The sequence below is a fragment of the Polypterus senegalus genome, chromosome 5 (genome assembly GCF_016835505.1).
Source record: "Polypterus senegalus isolate Bchr_013 chromosome 5, ASM1683550v1, whole genome shotgun sequence".
Classification (NCBI taxonomy): Eukaryota; Metazoa; Chordata; class Cladistia; order Polypteriformes; family Polypteridae; genus Polypterus; species Polypterus senegalus.
In genome coordinates, this window is record NC_053158.1 from 54,981,315 (window position 1) to 55,008,097 (window position 26,783).

Below are 26,783 nucleotides of genomic sequence, written 5' to 3' on the forward strand. Positions count from 1 at the left end.
ATTATGATGTGGAGGTGAATTGGTTTAGGGGGATGATGGGAAATCTGTTGATTGCCGATTACTTAGTAAACACAGCGATGGAGAGAAAAAGGCCAAAGCTGTCAGGTGCCCAATTTAGGAAAAGATGATAAGGAGAAACGGGCAAAAGATAAAGGTATGCAACAATATTCTCTCTGTATGATTAAGGTATTCATGTCATTGTGTTAATTAGTGGTATAACGTTAACTCTTACTTTGTTAGCCTTCTTGCTTATGATGCATGCTATGCTTACCTTGCTAAAAAAAAAAACACAGTAAAAGCCTAATATACAAACCATCACAGAACCATCTGCACGGTTGTTTGGTATGACATGCTATCTGCAATACAGCATGTCAGCAAACTCATGCAGTCTCCAAATATGCATGTCGACCTAGCTGTGAATCTTTTGAAGAAGACTGAGCAAGGTCTCCAGAGCTACAGGGCAAGTGGCTTTGTGACTGCACAGATGGCGGCCAAAGACATTTGTGAAGAAATGAATGTGGAAGCTGTTTTGAAACAAAAAAGGCTGAGGTCCACAAAGCGCCACTTCTCATATGAATCACATGATGAGCCTTTCAGTGATGCCCTTAGGAAGTTGGAAATTGGATTCTTCAATGTTGTTCTTGATGTAGCCCTGTCAGCCATCGCGGAGAGATTTACCACATTGGAAAATGTGGAAAACAAATTTGGGGTTTTGACAAATTTCCCTAGTCTTGCAGATGAGGAGCTGGCAGAGCAGTGCAATGCACTAGGTACCACACTGCATTTCGAAGGGCATTCTGATTTGGACAGTAGAGAGCTTTTGCAGGAAATCAAGAACTTCCTTCACCTGCCATCAAAAACCATGAGCCTCCTTGAGCTTATCACTTTCATGCACGATAAGGATCTATCTGAGATCTACCCCAACTTTTGGACTGCTCTCAGGATTGCACTTACCCTGCCAGTGACTGTGGCTCAAGCAGAGAGGAGCTTTTCCAAACTGAAGTTAATCAAGACATACCTGAGGTCAACCATGTCTCAGGAACGGCTCACGGTCCTTGCTGTCATAAGCATTAATCATTCAGTAGGGGAGCATATCTCATATGATGCCATTATTAATGACTTTGCATCTAGAAAGGCCAGAAATGTCAGATTTTAGTTTTAGTTTGTGTTTTCTGTTCTGCAGTGAAATAATTTAATTTTCTTAGTGTGATTTATTCTATATTTTATTTGTATATTATTCTTAATGATTTAAAATATTTTTCTTAAATAATATTGGTTTGTACAGAGTATAATTAAGTTATGAGCAGTTTATTTATTTATTTTTTTTTGCAAAATTGGTCTGTTACGGAATGACAGAATTACTACAATAAAGCGTGGTGTGTACAAAATGTGTAGTTTTGTCATGTTATTTTTTTTGTGTAGGTGTGCTGGGAGGGAGTCTCGCCCGGGGAGCAATTTAATGTAGAACCGCCACTGACTATTACTTCAAGAATCCAAGCCCAGGTGCATTACACAGTATTCACCAAATTAAAATAAAATAAAACAAGTGCAACTTGGTGATGACATCTTTACCAACTGAACCATCATTTAGGCAAAATGCATTAATATGGACCTTGCTTCAGGCTAAGCTATACTGGGAAGAAAAAAACAAACTATATGTCGAGAGTAAAGTCAACATTTCCACTTTATTCTCAGTTCCTAAAATCAATGTTTAATCAATTACTTAATTTACCCCGTCATAAATTAATGCAGCACATTAAATGCTTTGTGTTACGTTCCCCGACCCAGTGGTTAATCACTACGCTTCTTAAACTGACTTCCTCCGCACTAAGAGAAGACAGCAATCACCATACAGAATCCATTCACTTCATGATATTCCTGCTTTCTGAAAATTTAGAATGCTAAGATAAATACTTGATATCATTTCCATGATGAAATGCATTAAAGCACGTATTACACATGCACGGTAGTGAGGCGGTAGTGCTGCTCCCTCGCAGTAAGGGATCCCCAGGTGTATGTTCAGTGTAGAGAACTTTATGGCAGGTGTGACGAGGCTCCAAAAACTGGATGTATGAATAGCAATCGCACAGGTTTAACTTAAATATTGTGCAAATGTTGGGTTTCTGATCTGCTGGTCGGAGACACTAACACAGAATTCAATGTTCTTCTGAGCGGGCTATCTTTATTGCATGCATGCTGTCTCTATCTGATGTACCAAAATCCCAGTTCCTTTTTCCATCCTTCCTTTTTCTTTCACCACATAACCAATCACCACACGATAAACGTCTTTGTGAAATTAAAACTAGTTATACACTTAGCCCATGGAGTGTTCAGAACTTTAAAAATATCTTCGTTATACATGTTCAATTATGCCACCCATTCAGAGTTGCGCTCATCTCTGAACGAGTTGCCAGCACATCACAGGATGAATACAAGTAAAACATACACTAGCAGGGTCAATATAGCACAACAAAACCCCACTTCCTACATGACTTTGAAAGGAAACTGAAGCACGCTGAGTAAACCCACCAGAAAAACATGCAAATGCAAGGCAGGCATGCAGCCGTGCCCCTATATGATTAATGTATGCTTTAATGCATTTGGCCATGAAAATTATATTATTTATCTTAGCATTCTAAATGTTCAGAGAGCAGGAAGATCATGAAGTGAATGTATTCTGTGTGGCGATCGCTGCCGGCGCCTCCTCTTAGTGCAAGAAGTAGTCGGCTTAAGAATCACTTAACACAAAGCATTTAATGTGCTATATAACTTATGACGGGGTTTGAGAAAATCTAGTAAATTAAATATTAATTTTAAGATGAAGTTTAGTTTACGATGGTCTACTTTAATGACAAATTACGAGAATAAAGTCAACATGTCGTCACACTATTACACAGTACCCAGGTACATTACACTGTATTGAAAACAAATAAAACAATTACAACTTGGCTTGCACTATTATCCAGTAGTATAGAAACAGTATTTACACATCTGACCTTTTAAAACTAAAGTTATCTCCAGGCGACGGACCTGACGTTTTTTTTTTCCGGCAAAAGTTCTTCTGTTCATCATGTTCAACTTTACTTTTAGTTCAGTTTCGGAATGCTCTCTGTCCATTTTCACCGCGCTGCATACCAAAGCTACCGCCCACTATTTGGTGGTGTAGCAGTGAAAAAGGTCCCCACTTCAACAGTTTCCCGCTGCGCAAGTTCCGAACGTTGTATAGGCAATTTAAACCGGTGTTGAGGTATAAGAAAAATCCATATCATAAAAAAAATAAACGGTTTCCGGTATGATCCGGTATACCGCCCAGCACTAGTAGTCACTATGTGGTCATTACAGTTCATTAATACAGGAAGTTCTAATTTTATTGTTCAAATGTTGACATAAAAAAAAGAGAGCCTGTTAATCAGATTTACGTCAGATTTAATCAGTTAAAGGGGCATGTTGCCACAGTGGGTTGGTCTGCTGTTGGGTCGTATGGCTGCTTCAGATCCTTTAGGATTGTCTAATAGACAAATATGTTTACAATCACAAATTGTATAAAATATCTGTGTTCAATGCACTTTAAATTATTTAAAAATATATGTTAAAAATCCAATATAATGGGCAAAAAAAAACAACAATGTAGTAATGCATCCTCAATGCACATAATTACAATGCTTAAATTGTGTATTTAATCTCTTGCATGCTTTCCCTTTTTATTTTGTATAACTCTGAAAATCACATTAGATTTAATTTAGCTGTTTTTGACACTGATGAACAGAAAAAAGATTTTATTGTCAATGAAAACAGATCCAAGTTAATTACAAATATAAATCGCTGGTGGTGTACTAGGAAAGAAAATTCTTCCTTTTTTGATGAACCAGGCTTTGCATCACTTTAATTTACTTTGAAGTATTTTTGTAGCAAATAAAGACCAAACCAGTGGAGTATTTTTGAGATTAGACATAGAATGTGGAAGCAGCAGCAGCACACCACATGAAATAACTCTAAAGATCTGATTATGTTGTACATGTTACAGCAGCTGCTTAAGAACCAGAAATTAATTAAATTAAATAGTAAAATTTCAAAATGAATATGTGTCTAGTCTGTTAAAGCATTAACTGCCAGATTTTTTTTGTATGTATATCACAAATTTAACCAGTGACAGTAATTAGGAATAGACAAAAAAAAAAAAACAATTTGTGCTAGTGTTGCAGTGTTTGGGAATTCACCCTGACATTTTGTAATTTAAATGTGAAGGCTATATATTTAAAGAACAGTTTGAAGAAATTGTCTTGAAGACTGTTTTTTTAAATATAAGATATACTATGCCCCTGATATGGAACAACTGGAAAATAATTTGTGGGTAATAAGTTTTCTTTTCTTTTGATCTTCACAAATTAGGCTGGAACTCAACCTTTCAATCGTGCCATGCTTTTTAATGTGGGTTTTAAAGAAGCAATGAAAGACTTAGACTGGGACTGCCTGGTTTTTCATGATGTGGATCATATCCCTGAAAATGATCGCAACTATTATGGATGTGGTCAAATGCCTCGCCACTTTGCTGCAAAACTTGACAAGTACATGTATATGTAAGTTGCTTTTGTCATTGCAAGACTTAACCAGAAATACAATACAGTAGGTGGTAAATTGATTGTGTGAATATCTTCAGAATCTTTTATGCTTGAATGGTATATATGTATATTGCATTTTCAAGTCAATATTCATGTGTTCCAATTCAAAAGTTAAAATGCTATACTGCTTCTCAGGCATGTTTGTGTCTTGTTACCATTCTGCTGGAAACATTTAATTTCAATACTCTTAACTAAACTTTTTTTTTCTTAATTTTTTTTTGTTTTTCACTTCTCACTGCTCTTTTGTAGTCAGCCTACCTGCTGTAACTTCTGCAGAAAGTACACTGCACAATGAAGAAAAATGATTGGAATTTTTAAGCAAATTCATGATTAAATATTAAAATGCATTTATTATTTTAAAATTCTCATTTAAACAAGTTAATTTCCTGCATTTATATTTTTATGTTAAGCAGCATATGCCAGGATTCTTATATTTTGTTTAATTGACTATTTTATAAATATGTCTCTTAAAAAGGCTTATTACAAATGGTTGCGGGTTTATGCTCCTAAAAGTGTGTTTTTTTTTTTTTTTTTTAATATAATGTAATTAGAGTGTAATTTTCTGTCATTAATTGACCTATTTTGATGGTTCTCCATGCAGAAAGTTGAAGTTGGAATCAATTTTTATTTATATATTGTAACACTTGCCAGGGTCACTTTCCATAATCAAGTATGAAATCATATTTCAATAATAAAATATTTTTCCACTCATATCTAGGCATATGCAAAACAGGGAATTCATAAAATAACATTTAATTAACATCTCACTGTTAAGTAGTCAACCTTTTTGAACCATTCAGAAAATTGCATAGCAAGTATTTGGATAAACATCCAAAACACTCAACACGTATAAAAGAACATAACAATGCTGTCAGAAGGAAGGACCCCATGGTCTCTGGTATATGTACATTCTTGGTCAACCAGGCACTCATTTAATTGGGACAACAGTTCAAGTGAGATTCAAGGAAAATACTAAGAGTGTCAGAGAACTGGCTGAATTGTGGGTATCAAATGAAAATGCCATTAACAAACATGAATCCAGCATATACTGGTTTTAAAAGATATCCAAATAATAAAGACTTTTAAGATGAACACCCTCTATACCCCACCTTACTAATCAACCCCCTTTCCTCATTTGCTATATATTGTCTTGATTCCTGAGCATCTACCTATCTACAGTGGGAGAAATAATTATTTGATCTCCTACTGAATTTGCCAGTTTGCTCACTTACAAGATATATAGATAGATAGATACTTTATTAATCCCAAGGGGAAATTCACATAATCCAGCAGCAGCATACCGATACAAAAAAAGCAATATTAAATTAAAGAGTAATAAAAATGCAGGTAAAAAAGAAATGAACAGTCTCTAATTTTTATGGTAGTTTCATTTTAATGGAGAGAGACAGAATATCAACCAAAAAATCCAGAAAAAACACATTGCATAAGTTATAAATTGATTTGCATGTCATTGGGAGAAATAAATATTTGATACCTAAGCAAAACAGGACTTAGTACTTGGTGGAGAAACCCTTGTTGGCAAGCACAACAGTGAGAAGTTTTTTGTTTATGGTCACTGGGTTTGCACACATCGCAGGAGTGTTTTTGGCCCTCTTTACAGAAACTTTCTAATTCCTTTAGGTTTCTTGGCTGCCACTTGGCAACTCAAAGCCAAAGCTCCCTTCCCAGATTTTCTATAGGATTGAAGTCTGGAGACTATCTAGGCTCCATGACTTTAATGTGCTTCTTCTTTAGCCACTCTTTTGTTGCCTTGGCAGTTGTGTTTTGGGTCATTGTCATGCTGGAAGACCCATCTTCAGTGTTCTGGCTGAGGTAAGGAGGTTCTCATCCAAGATTTTATGGTACATGGCCCCTCAATGCAGTGAAGTCATCCTGTACCCTTAGCAGAAAAACAACCCCAACGCATAATGGCTCCACCTCCATGCTTGACTGTGGAGTATTATTGCTGACCATGCTCACCCCTTTATGACCACAGTGTACCCATCTTCTAAAGGCTACTTCTATGTCACAAAGCTCAAATCATCTCAAATTGGTGTCTTGAACATGACCATGAGTTCACTGTACTCAAGTGGCTTCCACATTGACCAGATCACAATCCAAAAGAGTACCTTTGGGATGTGGTGGAACGGGACATTCGCATCATAAATGTGCAGCAACTGTGTGATTATATCAGGGTACAGTGATCCCTCCTCGATCATGGGGGTTGCGTTCCAGAACCCCCAGCGAAAGGTGAAAATCCTCGAAGTAAAAAACATATGTTTATATGGTTATTTTTATATATTTGAAGCCCTTATGAACTCTCCCACACTCATAAACATTTCTCACGCAGTTATAGAGCATAAACCTTTTATATATTCTTAGATATTAGGTAAGATTTGTTGAAATTATGTATGTAAACACACTGTTTATATACTACGCAGAAACATACATATCTTATATCATTAAGGAGTTTTATTTAATACGTAATACAGTTTTAAACACATTGTAAATGATTAGGTAATCTATACTAATAAAAGGCAAAGCACTCACTCACTCACTTGTCACTAATTCTCCAACTTCCCGTGTAGGTAGAAGGCTGAAATTTGGCAGGCTTATTCTTTACAGCTTACTTACAAAAGTTAAGCAGGTTTCATTTCGAACTTCTACACGTAACGGTCGACAACATCTGCCATGTTGAACTTTCTTATTTATTCCCCCCTCTTCACGAAATTTGGTAGATGGCTTCCCTGCGCCAACCAAAACCGATGTACGTACTTATTTCAGTGGTATGACGCCACTGTCGGCCGCCATATTGAACTTTCCAATGTCACTAATTCTCCAACTTCTCGTGTAGGTAGAAGGCTGAAATTTGGCAGGCTCATTCCTTACAGCTTACTTACAAAAGTTAAGCAGGTTTCATTTTCAAAATTCTACGCGTAACGGTCATAATGGTCGACAACGTCCGCCATGTTGAACTTTCTTATTAATGGCTCCATCTTCACGAATTTGGTAGGCGGCTTCCCTGCGCTAACCAAAACCAATGTACGTACTTATTTCGGTGGTATGATGCCACTGTCGGCCGCCGTATTGAACCTTTCAATGGTCTTTGTTACTTATGGGCCCAACTTCAAGAAATTTGGTACGCGGGTTCCCATAGCGAACTGAGTCCTACTTACGTACATATATACGTCAATAGCCTGCAGCTCGGTCACCGTGTGAGGCGGCATTGGGTCCCCCATCCCAACGCCGCCCACGTTGTTGGCTGCCTGCCTATATAAGGCTGTCCGTCGCTCCAGTCTCTACATTCCCTTCCTTGCTTCGCCGCAGGATTCACGTCTCCCTGCTGAGAACTACAGCCTTTTTATTTAATCCACAGCTTCTCCGCTGTTTTATTGTTCATTTATTATGATTATAGTTATTGTGTAGGTATTTTAGACTTAGTTTACATTGTTCAGGTACCCATTTCCTTTATCATTCCAACCGTACCCCATTAATATGTCTATCGAGGTGATCACCATCGATCAAAGGAACTGTCACTTACCGAGTGGTTTCCATGCCCGGAGATGGCACTTACCTTTTCCATTCTCTTTGTTACATATTGCACGGCCATATCAGGCTCACTCTTGATATCTGGAGGAACATTGTGTCTTTTATGTATTGAATGACTGGGACAGGTTCAAGGTGTGGACCGATGACGGTACAGGAGATAATTATACTACACAGGAGCACTATAAGAGTGAAATACTTAAGCCCTTCACCTATGGATCTGCATGCGAGTTGATGGCTGCCGCTGAATTGTTCGGTTGTCGCTTTCAAGTGTACAGAAATGGCCAAACATTTTATACCTTTCGACAACCTCCTATGCCTCTTAAACATCTTAGATTGACAGGTGACGATTTCAGTAGTGGACACTTTGATGTTTATGAATGTTTAAACTCTCAAAGCTGGATGTGAAGTTATCAGTATAACTGGTTGTATACTTACAACGCTTGACAGATGCCGAATGTCACTTCAACACAAGTCCTACAAATACTGTCGTAATTGAAACAAACCATGAAACTCAAACTGATTATGACAGCAGCAATCTAAGCTGTGAGATTTGAAACACGGTTACTGTTCACATGGCCAACTGTATGTTGCATGCTCAAGAGTAAGCTCAGCGCACAGCTTGTTCATATTACAACCGGAGGGCCAAACTCACAATGTGGTATACAAAGAGATCCTTAACAAATAATTATTGGTATATTTTCCCTCAGTTTAAAAAGGTTTAATTTTCTTCTTAATAAAAATTTTAAGGCAGTACTTCGCCGCTGCGAAGCGTGGGTATTTTGCTAGTTTAAAAATAAATGAAAAATCAACAATATGTAAATATAAATAAAACCTAAATGTGATTTTAAAGATATTGAGTGTCTCTGATATCACATATGTTACAGCCATTACGATAAACAGGCCACCAGTAATAAATACGTACAATGCAAGAAAAATTGTATAAAATGTGTGTACAGTTACACTAAACATACGTACATATACTAGGTATGTAGAAAATTAGTTATGGGTACTCACCAACAATGACAACGACTTTTCTGATAACGATGAGATAAATGTTACAGTACTTCACAACAAAGGAGAGCATTACAGCTCTTCTAAAGGAGCCCCTTCAGGCGACTGTGTAGCACCACTGTCGTCGTCTGGAGATTCTTCTTCCACTGAAGGCGTAGTAGGCGGTGTTTGAATGAACCTCACTGAATGAGCAAAATAAAATGCTGGCTAACGTAAAGCGAAATCGAATGCTGCTGTCCGTCGCTGAGCCAATCAGATTTGGTAGCTTCTCAGCCATCCACCAATAGCGTCCCTTGTATGAAATCAACTGGGCAAACCAACTGAGGAAGCATGTACCAGAAATAAAAAGACCCATTGTCCGCAGAAATCCAGCAACAACCGAAAAATCCACGATATTTATTTAGATATGCTTACATATAAAATCCGTGATAGAGTGAAGGCACGAAAGTCGACGCGCAGTATAGCAAGGGATTACTGTACTAGCAAAGTGTACCTAATGAAGTGGCCAGTGAGCTTGTATATGTATGTATGTGTGTAATAGTGTTGAGTATATAGTAGTATTTTAGAACATTTTTTTTTTTTTTTTTTTTATTTTTATTTTCTATACTACTACAGTTTTATAGATTTTTACTGAAATTTATGCTCTGTTAAAATAAGAAATCATTAATGTTTTTTAAATGTGCACAATAAAAATACATAATTACTATTGGCTTTTTTTTTTATTATTTTTTTTATTTCAATTTTAGCCTTCCGTACAATGAATTTTTTGGTGGTGTCAGTGGACTAACAGTAAACCAGTTTTTGAAGATCAATGGATTTCCTAATGCCTTTTGGGGCTGGGGTGGAGAAGATGATGATTTATGGAACAGGTGAGTTATCACTTTATAAGTTAAGTAAATTTGATATATACTGTTATGGGAAAAGACATTCTGACTGAATGATTTATAATTATACAATGAACACCTTAAAGAAAACAACATAAATTTCATCAATTGATGAATATAAGTATCAAACTGAATTAGCTTCTCTTAGAAATTTCTATGCTGTAAAGTATTGTACAATGAACAAAAATACAACTCTGTAGACCTGGTTACAAATCCTAGACTAGTCTTTATGGAACAACATGTGACAAGGTATTTGCATATTCAGAGTTTATCTAGCAGGCAGGAAATGTCTTCCTAGTAAATGAACAAGGAAAGCTTGTCCATTAGGGAAATAAAGAAAAATACATTGGCAGAGGTGACTCATATTATAATGGCTGTGCGAGGGAAAAGGTAGCATCAGGGGACAGTAATATCTGGCACTGTAATAATAGTAATAATAATTCATTACATTTATATAGCGCTTTTTTAAAAATTTTATTAATTTTATTGTAATCATTCCATACAAATAAATCAATTTTTACAAAAAAATAGAATGAAAACAACTTAACCCCCACCCCTAAGAAAGAGAGCATGGCTAAAGCTTGAAGCTTGTAAACATACCTAAATTGATAAGTTTAAAAGGGCAATAGAAATGAATGGGGAAGAAAATGAAATGCGGAAAGAATTGCTTCCTCGGTGCTTTAAGAGCTTATTGTAAAATATTATTGATTAGATCCTGCCAGGTTTTAAAAAAATTCTGTACAGATCCTCTAATTGAGAATTTGATTTTTTCCAATTTCAAATAGTGTAAAACATAGTTTTCCCACTGACTTAAAAGAGGAGAGTTAGGATTCTTCCAGTTTAGCAAAATACGTCTGCGTGCCAATAGTGTAGTGAATGCAATAACAGTTTGTTTGTCCTTCTCCACTTTAAGCCCATCTGGAAGAACACCAAACACAGCTGTTAATGGGTTAGGAGGGATTGTGACACCAAGGCTGTCTGAAAGGCACTTAAAGGTTTGGTCCAAAATGATGTTAATTTGCTGCAGGCCCAAACATATAGCACTTTTCTCACTACTCAAAACGCTACCACACAGGGAGAACTCTGGACGCGAACCCATGATCTCTTTACTGCTAGGCAATAGTGCTACTGTTGCATCACTTGTGTGTACTCTTTTACTGGGAAAGGTAAGTGGATAGGGATAACAATATGTATTTCCTTACTGACTGCAAAGATTCCTCTACTGAAGTCAAGAGTAAGGTCCCTATCTGTTGATACAGATGGCTGTACCTCATTTTGTAACTTTTGCAGAGGACATGAAATGATGGGTGAACTGTTCCTAGACAACAGCAGAAGTTCAGCAGGCAAGTTAGATCATGAGGACATTGCGGCCTGGTCAAAACTGGACCTTTTATGGGCTCTGAAAGATTTAGGGAGGATTTAGTTTTTTTAGCACCTACCCTTGAATCAGTAGAAAGATGCAAGTTGCACAGGATGTGACTTGCATGACTTAGTTTAAAGCAGCTTCAGGCCAGCAGCTGTTTGAGCTGGGGAAATTTCTAACCAATGAGGAGAGAGGCCATGTTAGAGTGAATACATTTATGAGAGGAGGGCAGACAGACAGAGTGAGAGAGAGAAAAACAATGGGAGGTTAAGGAAGTATTGTAAAATGAGTTAGACACACCACACCCTAGACAGAGCTTCAAGGAAAGGCCTTAATGATAGCAGGGTTTTGTTTGTTTTTGGTTTCTTTGTGTCTGTGTCTTTTGATTGGGAGCATGCACTGATAGCGTGTTGCCGCACCCATCACATGATGAACCACCTTGATTGGGGCCCATTGCAGCAGGTGACATCTCAGCACCACACTGGAACAGTGGGAGTTTTTTTTTACGGTGTCAGGATGGCACAATCCCCAAGTTTTCCCTTTAACTTGGAGGACCTACTTGCAGGGCTGGATGCAGATTAATGTCATACGTAGGATGAAGTAATTACAGGTTTGCCATGTGTTTAATAGTAATACATATTTTGCTCTTTAGGTCTCAATTAGAAATGAGTTAATTTCGAAAAAATGGAAATGGGTTTGTTTCAGGAAAGCAATATTTAAAAAAAGACTTTATATAAACTGAATTACCCACAAGTAGTTTAATTGAAAAAAATTAATGCCACAGTGTTAAACATTCTGTCTTAAAATCGTCATTCCAAAATGCACCAATAAATTGTGCAACATGTATGCAAACTTCCTTATTGTACAAATTATGCAAGTATTCTTGAATTATTTCATATGCTACATAGAAACTTTTAACTAATTAAAGAACTGTTGAAACATGGTTTCTGGCTAATAGGGTCACACAAGTGACTCTAAGATTTCTTAGTTATCTTTCGACAACATCTTTTCTCGGCCCATTCAGTGTTTACTCTAAATTATCCTAAGGTGTGTTTTCTATTTATTTATGTATGTATGTGTTCATGTGTGTGTATATGCGGTGTGTGTGTATATTTATGCATGCATGCATTCATTCATACCGTGTGTATTCTAGGGTCAAAAGTATCATGATAATCTAATTATCGATTGCAGCTTTTTTTTGTTCCAATACATTTTTCATGGTATTGATTCTGTAGTACAGTCGACATTACAAACACATCTCATTAGCTTCATTGGATACCAATGGAAATTACTAGAATTGCAGCCCCATTTCTTTCAGTATCTTATTTTTCAATTGCTGAAACATTAATCAGTATAAGCCTGTAAAATTTTGTATTTGAAGTAGAAGTGTAAAGTTTGTTTTCTGTAGGTTGCAACTTTTTTGCAAGAAGAATGTTGTTCCATTCTTGTCTGATATAGGCTTCCAGCTGCTCAACAGTCCTGAGTCATCTTTGTCCTATTTTTTGATTCATGTTGTGCCATATGTTTTCAGTTGGTGAATGGTCTGGACTGGAGGCAGGCCACTTCAGCACCTGGACTCCTCTACTACGAAGCCATGCTGTTGTAATAGATGCAGCATATTGTTTATCATTGTCTTGCTGAAATATGCAAGTCTTTCCTTGAAAAAGACACTGTTTGGATGGGAGCATATGTTGCTCCAAAACCTGCATATGCCTTTCAGCATTGGTTGTTCCTTTCCAGATGTTCAAGATGCCAATTCCATAGGCACTAATGCACCCCCATACCATCAGAGATGCAGGCTTTTGAACTGAGTGCTGATAACTAGCCAGATGGTCCCTCTCCTCTTTAGTGTGGAAGACACTGTGTCAATGTTTTCCAAAAACAATCTCATATTTCAATTTGTCTGGCCACAGAACAGTTTTCCACTTTGCCTCAGTCCATTTTAAGTGAGCTTTGACCCAGAGAAGATAGCAGCATTTCTTGATCATGTTCGCATATGGCCTGTTCTTTGCATGATAGAGCTTTAACCTGCATTTGTGAATGACACAGCAAACCATGTTCATAGACAATGATTTCTAGAAGTGTTCCTGAACCCATGCAGTGATTTCCATAACAGAATCATGTTTATTTTTAATGCAATGCCGCCTGAGGGCCTGAAGATCACAGGTATACAATATTGATTGTTGGCCTTGTCTGTTACACTGAGATTTCTCCAGATTCTCTGAATCTTTTGATGATACTATGTACTGTAGATAATGAGATATTCAAAGTCTTTGTAATTCTTCATTAAGGAACGTGTGGAACAAGCCCCGGACACAGACAGGCAGACATGTTGTAAATCACCACCACGTGTTTATTTACAATATTTACAATGTCAAATAGTACCACACAACCCCTAGACTTCCCCAAACTCCAGGTCTCTCACACACTTTGCCTTTCTCTTCAGGCTGCCTCTACTGTCTCTTCTCTTGCTTCGTCCTCTCCTCACCCGACTCCAGCCCTGAGTGAAGGGAAGGCGGCCCCTTTTATAATCACCCGGATGTGCTCCAGGTGTTTCCTGGCAATCTTCCACCGACACGCCCCAGTATGGCGGAAGTGCCAGGTGCATCCCCGGAAGCACTCCGGGTGTCCCTCTCTTCTTCCCCAGCACTTCTGGGTGTGGCGGAGTGCTGAGGTCCAGGGTCTCCAAGGAACTGGGGCACCCCCTGGCGGTGACCACGGGCCCCTAAAGGGTTGAGCTTCAAAGCTCTGTACCCATGGTCCCCATAGCAACCAGGGTGGCTGGCCCAACGTGGTCTGAGGTGGGCTTACGCCCTTTTCTGGTCCTCCAAGGCGTCCCGGCTGGGTCGTCGCCCCAGGCATCTTCCACAAACGTTACTCTAAAATGGTTCCATAATTTGTAGACATCGTTTTTTGCAAATTGGTGAACATCTGCTCATCTTCTGAGAAACTTTGGCTCTCCAAGATGCTCTTTTTATACCCAATCATGATACTGACCTGTTGTCGATTAAACTAATTAAATGCAAATGGTCCTTCTACTGTTTCTTTTTAGTACCACTTGTTTTTTCAGCCTTTTGTTACCCCTCTTCCATCTTTTTCGAGACATTTTGCTGTCATCAAATTCAAAATGAGCTAATATTTTCCATGAAATAGTAAAATGTCTAACTTTAAATATTTGATGTATTTTCTGTGTTCTGTTGTGAATAAAATATGGCTTTGAGATTAGTAAATATTCACATTGTTTTTATTTACATTTTACATAGCATCCCAGCATTTTTGGAATTGGGGCTATATTTTTTTTCCTGCGGGCCAGTTTTATTCTGCGCTGTTCATTCAGGTTAAACACTCTTGAGCACTATGACTCCTTCAATTCTTGAACCCTCTTCACCTAATATGCTGCTATAACACAATATATATATTTTTTAATGTAAAATTTTAAAATGGTGTTTTATCACATTTATTATATAATGTAAGGAGCTATAGTTTTTTTTTTTTTTTAATATAGTTTTTCATTTGCTCATATACTCTGTGCATTATAGTAGAAGTTGAATTGCGGGATTGGTGACTAAAGTGAAATTTGATTGGATTTGGCTGGTTGTGGCAGCTGCTTCACTAATGGCAACTGTGTGACTGTAGCAACATAGTCCATTTTCTTTAAAATGTATCATTAAGAGCGCAGCTCAGCACAGCAGTGTTTTTGTCTGGTGTTTCTATTTGTAGTTTCTTCGTACTTTTGGAGAAACCAGCTCAGCATTCAAATTTGCCTATATAAGATTGACTGTGGGTGAACAGGAACTATAGTTTTTGGGATGGATCGTAATGTGCATTAAAGTTAATGGCAAGGCTATTAACTACTACTGCAGTTAATTATTCTTATTCTTCAATGACTGAAATTTTTATTTATTTTCATCAATGTAAATGCATACAGAATTGCAGTTTATTTAAATGTTTTCTTGAGTTACACTATATATTGTATTAGGAATTGAAAATGGTATTGAATTGCAGTACTTTTCTTAGTATCATATTGAAGTTTGATGTTCTAGTGTCATGATAACCCTAGTATATACTATATATGTATGTACAACACTGTGCAAAAGACTGAGGCACATTAAATAGATCACAGAGAATTTGTCTTAGACAGTTATTTTATGTGTTCAGGATTAGTGTGTCAATAAAAATTAGTGCATTTTAGTGTGCCAAAGATTCCTTTCAGGATATTTGAAAGTCCTTAAAAAAAGAAACTAATATATTAATTGAGCACATTCTATTTAAAATCATGATCATTTCAGGCATATAGCCTAGTGCTTGATTAAGGAAATAAAACAAATTGATGGTAGTGATCAACTACAGTAATGTATAGGTTGAATCAAAGGGATTAACTGAAACTGAAGTAGCTATGTACAAAGAATAAAAACCTGCCAAAGGACAAACATACTAAAGAAGTGAGTATGCGATCGGTGTGTGAGGTTAACCTGCATGTCTTGCACACCATGGCAAAAATGAGCATTATCAACAAGAACCAAGATGGTCAACCTATAGCATTAAGTTTTTTCTCTTGAGAAAACATTTTTTTATCAGACTAGTATATCCAGATGTGTTTCAAGCGCTTCTGCAGAAACACAAACAATTAAGGTTTAGGACTGCAAACTCTGTAGTTGACCACGAAATTTTTGGGCAGAAATTGTAATTCTAATTTAAAGTCATGGAATGATCAAGAACCTTGGTAGCATCAAGTTCTTGGCAGAAGCTAACTTGTCACCAAGCCAATTTCCATAAAAATTTAGAATTGGTGTTTAATATAAAGCTTGTTTTTTGGGGGGTGGGGATAGTAATATTGGGGTGCCTGAAAAAAAAAATCTAAGACAAATAGCTGAAAAGAAATGATAGACTTCACCCAGACGTCGCCCTTGTGTGAGATTCAAACCCAGGATGATGGATCCATGAGGCTGCATTGCTAATTATGGTTTCAGCTTTCTGTCTAGAAAAGGCAAAGTGCACACAAGGACTTGGTATTTTTGCTGAATTACTCTACTTGCTCATTTATTAATAATAATAATAATGCATTTATTTATAAGGCACTTTACATTTATAGTAAATCTAAAAAGTTTAAACAAAGACAAAACAAGTTAAAAACAGAGATAAAACAACAATAATTAGTAGCATCCTTGTTAATATGCTTTTCTAAACAGAAAATTCTTTAGCTGTTTTTTAAAACATCCGACAATATGCTGTGTTCTCAGGCTCTCTGGTAGGGCATTCCAGAGCCGTGGAGCAGCCACTGCAAAGGCTCGGTCACCCATTGTACGAAGTTTGGTCACAGGGGGGCAAAGGTAGGTATTTGCAAAACGGAGGTTTCTTTTAGTGGATTGTACTATAAGGAGTTCCTTAAGATATTGTGGAGTATTTCCATGGATACACTGGTGAGTAAGCAGACAAAGTTTGTATTCAATACAGAGGTGAATAGGGAGCCAATCAAGTGACCGAAGGATTGGTGAAATGAGGGTGCGGAAATATGACCACATCAGGATCCTTGCAGCACTATTTTGAATTTGTTGTAGCTTTTGAAGGCTCTTGTTGGGTATCCCGATAAGGAATGCATGAACCAGCTTTTCAGCATCACAGAGGGAGAGGCAGGAACGGAGTTTGGCTATATTTTGGAGATGAAGGAATGCAATTTTACAAAGGTGATGGACATGTGTATCAAATGACAGATGGGAGTCTAACTTGACACCCAAATTTGTAACTGAAGGGGAGAGGGCAATGGTACGGTCAGAAAAGGAAATACAATTTACGGAGGAACAAAGTTGATGGGGGTACCAATTAAAAGAGCCACAGTTTTGGTGCTGTTCAGTTTGAGGAAGCTCTTGGACATCTAAGCCTTAATCTCATCTAGGCAAGAGGAAAGAGTTAATGGAGGTATAATGGAGATCGAATCCAGTCTCACTTAGTGACTGTATGTGCAATGTGTCAGGCAATTGGTTTTATCAGAGTAAACATGTTATGTGAATGGATGAGTACTTTTTGACAGTATAAAAGCATTGTTTATATATAAAAATTGCAGCAGCAATAAGGCTTCCTAATATTTTCTGTTGCAGTTTAGAAATTAAGCACTTATTTACTTTATTACATACATGTATTTGTTGCAGCACCACAAAATGCTGAAGACAACTAAGACTGCTTGCTTATTAAGCACATTTTATTGTCAAATAACTGGCTCATGATTCCAGTAATTCAGTCATGTTAAAGTGGTAAGCGTATTTAATTTTATAACCAATTATGTGCTTTCTTTAATGGACACACTCTTGGAGGCCAGTGGATTATGAGCTTTAGTAATAGTTCCCACACTCTTTTTTTTTTTTTTTTTTTTAAAACTAGATTTGACATGTGAAATAGTAACAAGCCTCCTTTATAAGTTTTATTTTAGGTACAAGAACTCATTAGGATATATCGTTAGCTTGCTTGTAACATCATTTTATATACAGTCCTGTAATAAACCTTGGGCTTGTTAGATCGTGGCATATCCAAATGTAGCTGGATTTACTGAAATGTAAAAGATTTTGGTAATGGACTTGTTCTACACTGTGACTTTAAAAGCCTGATTTGTTCATTGCTAATTGCTAAGATCACCTCAAATCACAATTTTAATTTGACTGATGCTTTCTAAATTTCTTAGACCTATTAGTTATGCTGTTTTAATTTATAACAGTGAGCTACAAAGTCGTAATGAGCCAATGATTTTTTTATAATAAACAGGGGCTCTTCGTAAGTATTCCAGAACTGTTTACTTGACCCAAGCAAGTTTAAGTCCCATACCTTTCTAAAAAATGCAAAACTGAATGCTGCCCATGTTATCATGAACAACTGATCCTGCTTGTGCATGTCTTCATTTAAAATATAATTTACATCTAAAATTGAAGAAAGTTTCATTATAAACACTATGATTTGAAGCAGTGTTCACAAATAAAGAATATTTTAATATAATATTTTAATATCATCATCCGTAAAACATTGTTAGCAGAAGTGGTCTAGTCTGGTAAATAGATAGTTGTAGATGCCCAAGACTATTGTGGCACCTGTCAGCTTGTAACTCAAATAAAACATTTTGATGTCTAATGTTTTTTAAGTTATCCTTTTTGTTTTTAAACCTCCTCTATTTCTTGACATTTTGCTAGTGTTTCCCCAAGTAAGGTTTGCATTTACAAGTCATGTATTATTCATTTGTAAATAATGATCTGTTTCACTTGCTAGTTTGAAAGTGCAATGTTTGTAGAGTCTCGGTGGCCATCACTTTTGCTGACGTTCCTAAACTCTGTCAGTTTAGTCTTGGCTAGTTGTGTCACATGGCTCTTAATGACAGAATAATTAATTGATCGAAATAACCAGGGTCAAACATTGTCTGGCTTTGCTACTGGTTTACTAATTTTATTTTTTTATCCCTGCAAACTTGTTACTCTTCCCTGTGCCGTGTAGAGGCCAGAGAACAGGAGTGAGATCCCAGATATTGAAGCTTTTGTCATAATACCATGTGTAATGAAATTAATGAGCAGCAGATGCAATGAAAAAAAAAGTTTTTTTACAGTAACTGTAAAGTACTACATATAAATCTGCCAAATAAAAGAATATATAAAAAAAAAGGCCAAAAGTTATAATGCGGTATTGCTAAGCAACAAATGTGGTTAGTAAACATTCTATTAACTGATCATGTGGGTATTGCACAATGAATTACCAATGATATTATAATATTGCACTAGACTGTGATTATTACACAGAGGAGTATTGCACATACAAATAAAAGGTGAGCGGTGGAGGGGAAAGAGTGAGAAAGAGAGAGAAAATACAGAGGCAGAGAGAAGGATGCTCAGTGCATGTTGAGATTCAATGTAGTTATAACTCCAGGAAAGAAACTGTCCCTGAGTCTGTTTGTCCTTGATTTGATGGACCAGTAGTGCCTACCAGAGGTCAATAGGTGGTCAAACAGGTGAAAGCCTAGGTGTCAGGTGGCCGTTCAAGATATTTTTTTTTTGCCCTGCCAAGGCAGCGAGAAGTATTCAACTAATTTAGGGAGTGCAGATAGCAGCCAACAATCTTCTGAGCTGTATTGATGACACGCTGAGGTCCCCACTTGTCTGCTGCAGTGTAGTTTCTCTACCGCACTGTGCTACAGTGTGTCACTATGCTCTCTGTGGCAGAGTGGTAAAAGTTCACCAGCAGCTTTTGATCCAGATTATTCTTCATAAGTCTTGGGAAATGAAGTTGCTGCTGTGCCTTTTTAATGACCGCTTGTGGTGTTTATGATTCTATATGTAAGAAAGGTCATCAGAGTTTAAGGTATCTAAGAATTTGAAGGGTTGGGACCCTCTCCACACAGCCCCCGTTGACATTGATGGGGGCCAGATCTACACTGCTTTTCCTGAAGTCAAAGATGATTTCTTTTTTTTTTTTCATGGTGTTTAGTGTCAGGTTATTTGCTGACCTCCAAGCTCTCAATTTCAAGATCTCCTCTCTGTGATGAGTCTAACCACTGTAGTGTCCGTGGCAAATTTGACAATGGTGTTATTAGCCTGGGGTGTACTGCCGTCATGAGTGTAGTGGGCAAACAGCAATGGACTTAGCACACAGCCTTGTGGAGGACAAGTGCAGTGAGGGAGTTGAGGAAAAGTGAGGGCCGAGTCTTATTCTCTGGGGTGATAGATAAGAAATTCCTTTAACCTTTGTCTCATCCCGCCCCCCTCCCTTTTTCTGCACCTGGATAGACAGTTTCCTGACTGACTACATTATCAAGAATAATGGTGTTAAAAGCTGAGCTACACTCACCTAAAGGATTATTAGGAACACCTGTTCAATTTCTCATTAATGCAATTATCTACATCGACCAATCACATGGCAGTTGCTTCAATGCATTTAGGGGTGTGGTCCGTGTCAAGACAATCTCCTGAACTCCAAACTGAATGTCAGAATGGGAAAGAAAGGTGATTTAAGCAATTTTGAGCGTGGCATGGTTGTTGGTGCCAGACGGGCCGGTCTGAGTATTTCACAATCTGCTCAGTTACTGGGATTTTCACGCACAATCATTTCTAGGGTTTACAAAGAATGATGTGAAAAGGGAAAAACATCCAGTATGTGGCAGTCCTGTGGGCGAAAATGCCTTGTTGATGCTAGAGGTCAGAGAAGAATGGGCCGACTGATTCAAGCTGATAGAAGAGCAACTTTGACTGAAATAACCACTCGTTACAACCGAGGTATGCAACAAAGCATTTGTGAAGCCACAACATGCACAACCTTGAGGCGGATAAACTACAACAGCAGAAGACCCCACCGGGTACCACTCATCTCCACTACAAATAGGAAAAAGAGGCTACAATTTGCACAAGCTCACCAAAATTGGACAGTTGAAGACTGGAAAAATGTTGCCTGGTCTGATGAGTCTCGATTTCTGTTGAGACATTCAAATGGTAGAGTCAGAATTTGGCGTAAACAGAATGAGAACATGGATCCATCATGCCTTGTTACCACTGTGCAGGCTGGTGGTGTAATGGTGTCTGGGATGTTTTCTTGGCACACTTTAGGCCCCTTAGTGCCAATTGGGCATCGTTTAAATGCCACGGGCTACCTGAGCATTGTTTCTGACCATGTCCATCCCTTCATGACCACCATGTACCCATCCTCTGATGGCTACTTCCATCAGGATAATGCACCATGTCACAAAGCTCGAATCATTTCAAATTGGTTTCTTGAACATGACAATGAGTTCACTGTACTAAAATGTCCCCCACAGTCACCAGATCTCAACCCAATAGAGCATGTTTGGGATGTGGTGGAACGGGAGCTTTGTGCCCTGGATGTGCATCCCACAAATCTCCATCAACTGCAAGATGCTATCCTATCAATATGGGCCAACATTTCTAAAGAATGCTTTCAGCACCTTGTTGAATCAATGCCACGTAGAATTAAGGCAGTTCTGAAGGCAAAAGGGGGTCAAACACCGTATTAGTATGGTGTTCCTAATAATCCTTTAGGTGAGTGTATAGTCAATAAAAAGCAGCCTCACATCACTTTCCAAGTGTTTCAAATAACACAGTGCAGTGTTGAGAGCATCCTCAGTGGACCGGTTTCCTCTGAAGGCAAATTGGTATGTATCAAAAGTGGGAGGGAGACAGGCTTGATATATTGTGAAATCAACCTATCAAAGCACTTAATGACATGAGATGCAAGTGCTTTTGGGTAATAGTCATTTAGAGTGTCAGTGGCTGATTTTTCGGGTACAGGAATTATGGTCGCTAACTTCAGACAGGGTGGAATGAATGCTTGTCTCCGGAAGTTATTGAAGATGCTGGTTAAAACGTGTGAGAACTGGTCAGCACATGCTTTTAGCACCTTTCCAGGTACCTCGTTGGGACCAGCAGCCTTCTTCAGGTTCAGCACCCCCCTTACTTGATGCTCATGTAAAGTAAATGTCTGAGCGCTATAGCCCAAGGATGGGACAGAAATAATGAGATTGGTTGAAAGAAGTAGTTCAGCTCCTCTGACAGTGAGGCCCCCAAGTCCACAGATGTTGTGTTGTAGCCCCTGTAGTTGATGACCTGTATTCCCTGCCTCACATAGTGAAGGTCTTTTTCTGCAAAGTGGATTTCTTCTCTCACAGATCACATTAGCTTCTTTTATTCCTCTTTTCAGCTTGGCTGTAGTGGCACTGTATAGAGCACTGTCACCTGATCTGAAGGTTGAGTCACAGTCCCTTGACTGTGACCTTTCTGGTCATCTAGGGTTTCTGGTTGGGGAAGACCCGGATACATTTCTCTACAGAGATATTGTCGGCACAGTATTTGATATAGGAAAGAACCGCCTCTGATGTTCAAATATGTCCCAAGCAGTGTGTGCGAAGCTGTCCTGTAGTTGAGGGTGTGCATCCTCAGGCCATGTTTTAACAGAATTTATGTATGGCTTTATTTTTTCCTAAAGAGGGCTGTTAGCAGAAATGAGTAGCGAGTAGAGATGTGGTCTGACTGTCCTAAGTGGGGGAGGGGTGTGGTTCTATATGCATGTTTAATTTTGGAATAAATATAATCAAGTGTATTTTCACCCCTTGTCGGACCATTCACATGTTGAAAATATTTAGGAAGTATTGACTTCAGGTTGGCCTGATTTAAAATAAATAAATAAATCTCTCGCTGTGATGTGAAAATTATCAGGGTAAGCCTGCTGGTGTTTGTTTATGGCATTTAGCAGGAGATCGAGAGCTATACTAACTTTAGTATCAGGTGGTATTTAGACAGCAGTGTTAATCACTACTGCTAGCCCTCTCAGATAAAAGAATGATCGGCATTTAACTGGAACAGTGGCTGTCTATGATTATACTGTTTTTTGACCAGTCATTATGTACGTAGATGCAAAGGACACCACCCCCACCCTTACTAGACTTGAGGTATATGTGACATTACTCTTTATTCTCTGCATCTAATATTAGGGCAACAAATCTGTTATGTTAATTTTGATATTTTTTAACTGATTCAGAATTATATATGGGGGGGCACTTCACGCTAGCCACTTCACATCTCCGTGTTGTGAAGGGGGTTTGGCTGCTGAATGCACGCTAAGGAGATGCGGAAGGATCAGCTGCTGCTACCAAGCTGCATGTTCTGCATGTCGCACTGCGCGTTGGTCACTTAAAAGCCTATACAGAAGCTCATGCTGCGTGACGATCATGTAAAAGCCTATACAGCAGCTGCTGCTACCGAGCTGTGTGATCTGCATGTTGCACTGCGCAACAATCATTTAAAAGCCTATACAGCAGCTGTCCTTTTGTGTCACTTCTTTGTCTTGTGGGATGTTAGTGTCTCTGAGAAATTGTTTGTAAGTAGGACGTGACGTGTAAGTTTTCTTGCAGGACTTCTAAGTGTCTCCATGAGATGATCACGTCTCGACTCCAAATTTTTTTTATAAATTTATTTTTTTCATTTTAAAAGCATAAGTTGGATTGTTGGGTGATTTGTCCATGTCAAACATTAAATGGTATTTATAATTTATATAAATTGCACTAGTTTTTTTCCACAAAATTTAAAACAATAAATAATAATCTACACTATGCCTTGTATTAAGGTATCATGAAACATGCTAAGGTGAAAGGTCCAGTTTCATATTAGACATTATCACTGTAGAGGTGGAAAGAGCTCCTTTTATTATTTATTCATACTAGGGGCATGCCCCATGCTCGCTTTGCTCACCAACCCCAAGGGGTGGACACTGGGTGCCTGCTATCTCGCGGCTTAGCTGCTTAGAGGGTTTCAGGGCACTGCTCCATTAGAGAAAGTGATTGTTTTTAAGGAGATGGTATATAGAAGAGTATGTGGGGTGCAAGAGGAAGACGGTTTAGTGCTTAGTCATTATAGATAGGAAATCATTTACTTGAGTATTTCACTATAACTTTCTATTTTGTATAGCATTAAATAATAAAATGTAATACAAAATAAAAGCAAAATATAATAAACATAATAAAAAGTAAACAAAAAATAAAATTACATTAATGCCTTGTCAAAAACAATATTCTGAATTACTTTATCCTCTGACTTACATCCTATAAACGTGCCTTTTTGCATTTCTGTTCACGTATTGTATGGTATATTTTTCTCTTTTTCGTTTGTTTAAAGATTCTCTTTGTTCTTGATTTTTATTATATGCAGCTCTTTTTTATGTATTTTCTTCGAAATCTAAAATTAGACATCCTTGAATAAACAATTTCCCTTGCCATTATAACGGACTGCACTGAACGGGGAATTAGCACTGAGAATATCATGGGGTGGTACAGAGACTGGATGTGCGTATTAGGGGTAATGATTGGGAGAGCAGTGTGGAGGGGAGTGGTCAAGGCTGAATATCGCAGACACGTCGGAAAACTATAATAGAAACTTTATTTTTTTCCTTCATACACAGGTTGAGGCCTGAAATTTTAAAAAATGTGTTACACCAGTTAATATGATGTCATATAAAACAAAATTTTTTTTTCTCATTAAATACCTGGTTAATTGCATATTGTATTCTTATTTCTGGATAGCGTTAGTAGCCACTAGGTGTATTTGTAAACTGTTTATATACTTTATTTATTGTATATCAGTGAAGATATACTATTAGCTTTCTGAAAAGTGTACGTTTATTTATTTATTTTTAAATCTTAACAGCAAAAATGTATTTTCCAGTTTAAATGTAATGTATTTTCTTAGTGTCACCACATTAAGGATTAGTATTTGCAATGGTGTAGATTCTAGCATGCTGTAGTACTTAGTGATTATTTGTTAAAGAAATGTACAGGTGAAAATTAAATGTAAGTAATGACTATTGTAAAAAAAAAAATTAAAATGGACATTCAGAAGTTTATGTGGTATTTTTGGGGAGAAAAGTAAAATGGAAATCTCATGCATTTAGATACATTTGATTAAATGTATTTTTTAATAACATACAGTGCCATCCTAAATGTTTGGGACAATGACACATTTTCTCTTGTTTAACCCTTCTACTCCACAGTTTAAATGATTAAAATGCGCATTGCAAACTTTTTAATTTAAAGGGTATTTGCATACATTTTGGTCATACCATGTAGAAAGTACAACACTTTGGTCCCTCCATATGAGGGCAGCATGTTATTTGGGACATAGCAATAGCAGGTATATTAAAGTCAGTCATAATTAGTACTTTGCTGCATATCCATTGCATGTCATGACTGCTTGAAGTCTGTGATTCATAGACATCACCAGGTGCTGAGTGTCTTCTCAGGTGACTCTCTCCCAAGTCTCTTATGCAGCCATCTTGAGCTCTTGCTTGTTTCAGAGGCTTTTCTCTTTAGCATATGGAAGGCAAGCTCGATTTAAAACCATTCGAGAATTTTTATTTTTTATTTTATTCTTTTACTTGAAAAACTTGTGTTGGTTTGGCAGTATATTAGGGATTGGATTATTATCTTGTTGTAGGATGAAGAAAAGATGTTTCTGTATACCTCAGATGTCATTGTGCAACTGCCATCAGTACTTATATAATCAATGAAGATTAGTGTGCCACTACCTGTGGCAGTCATAGCCCTACTACCACCACTATGTTTAACAGATGAGGTATGGTTTGGATCTTGAGCAGTTCCTTTTCATCTTCACACATTGCTCTTGCCATCACTCTGATACAGGTTCATCTTTGTCCCATCTGACCACAAGTCATATTCCGTTATTCTGTAGGCTCTTTTAAACTTTTTTCGCAAACTATAATCTGGCCGTAATGTTTTTGTGGCTAACATGTGGTTAAAATCTTGCAGTGTGGCTTTGTATTTGTGTGAAAAAGGCGCTATATAGGCACCTGACCCGGCACAGATTTCACACTGAGGCACGTGTCAAACACACAAGACTTTTATTTTTCTTCACCTGTGGAACCCCACAAGCAATACACAATCCCAAAGCACTGAAATCACAACACACTCCCTTCTTCTGGCACCATCAGTCCTCTCAGGTAACCTTGTCTTCTTCCTCCTGATTCTGTCCCTGAGTGGTGGTTGCTGGCCCTTTTTATTGCCCACCTGGAAGTGCTCCAGGTGCTTGATCACCTGCTTCTGATTGCACCTGCGGACGGGGCTGTAGAGTTGTCTAGCTGGGCTGTGGAATCCATGGAGCACCCCCTGGTGGCCACTGCAACTCCCAACCGGTCTGTTGAGGACTCCATCTCCCATGGAGCCCTGCAGGAGGTTGAGGCATCACCGCAGGCCAGGAAGGCAGCCACCAAGCGTCCCAGAGGGAGGTATTGAGTTGCCCATGGTTGCTCCTCTGGAACATATGCATCAGGGGCATCCCAGCTGCCAGTAAAAGTATTGTATTTCTGATTATGAAGTCTTCTGCGAATAGTAATCTCTGACACATACACATTTGCCTCCTGAAGACTACTGATCTGTTGGGTAGGTGTTTGGCTTTTTCTTTACCATAGTGAGGATTCTTCCGTCATTAGCAGTGGGGATCTTCCTTGGCCCACTAGTCTGTTTGCGATTTCAGAACTCACCACATTGTTATTTCTTCTTTATTGATAATCCAGATCATTGATTTAGGTAATACTATGGGGTTTTTTTTCAGTTTTTTTAGCCTCAATGGTTTCTTTGCCTTTGATTGGCACAGATTCTGACCTCATGTTGAACAATGGCAACTACAGACCTCAAAAGCCTAGGTATTTTAGGCTTACACTAATTAATTAAGGAAACACACCTGAGTAATTACAAACACCTTTGATGCCAATTGTTCCAAACATTATGATGCCCAGAAATAAGGGGACAATGTAGAAAACATGTAATTTCTATAAGCTATGATTAAAGTTTTGACCCAGGATTGTTCTACATTTTAT

General features: G+C 37.9%; 1 protein-coding gene across 1 annotated transcript in view; it reads left to right on the plus strand.

Moving 5' to 3' along the window:
* b4galt6 (UDP-Gal:betaGlcNAc beta 1,4- galactosyltransferase, polypeptide 6) overlaps positions 1-26,783 on the plus strand; it is a 98,215-nt gene that overhangs the window by 66,257 nt on the left and 5,175 nt on the right. The window contains exons 6-7 of the mRNA XM_039754659.1: positions 4,390-4,577; positions 9,926-10,048. Of these exons, the coding sequence (XP_039610593.1) occupies positions 4,390-4,577; positions 9,926-10,048 (311 nt within the window). The remainder of the gene's footprint in view (positions 1-4,389; positions 4,578-9,925; positions 10,049-26,783) is intronic.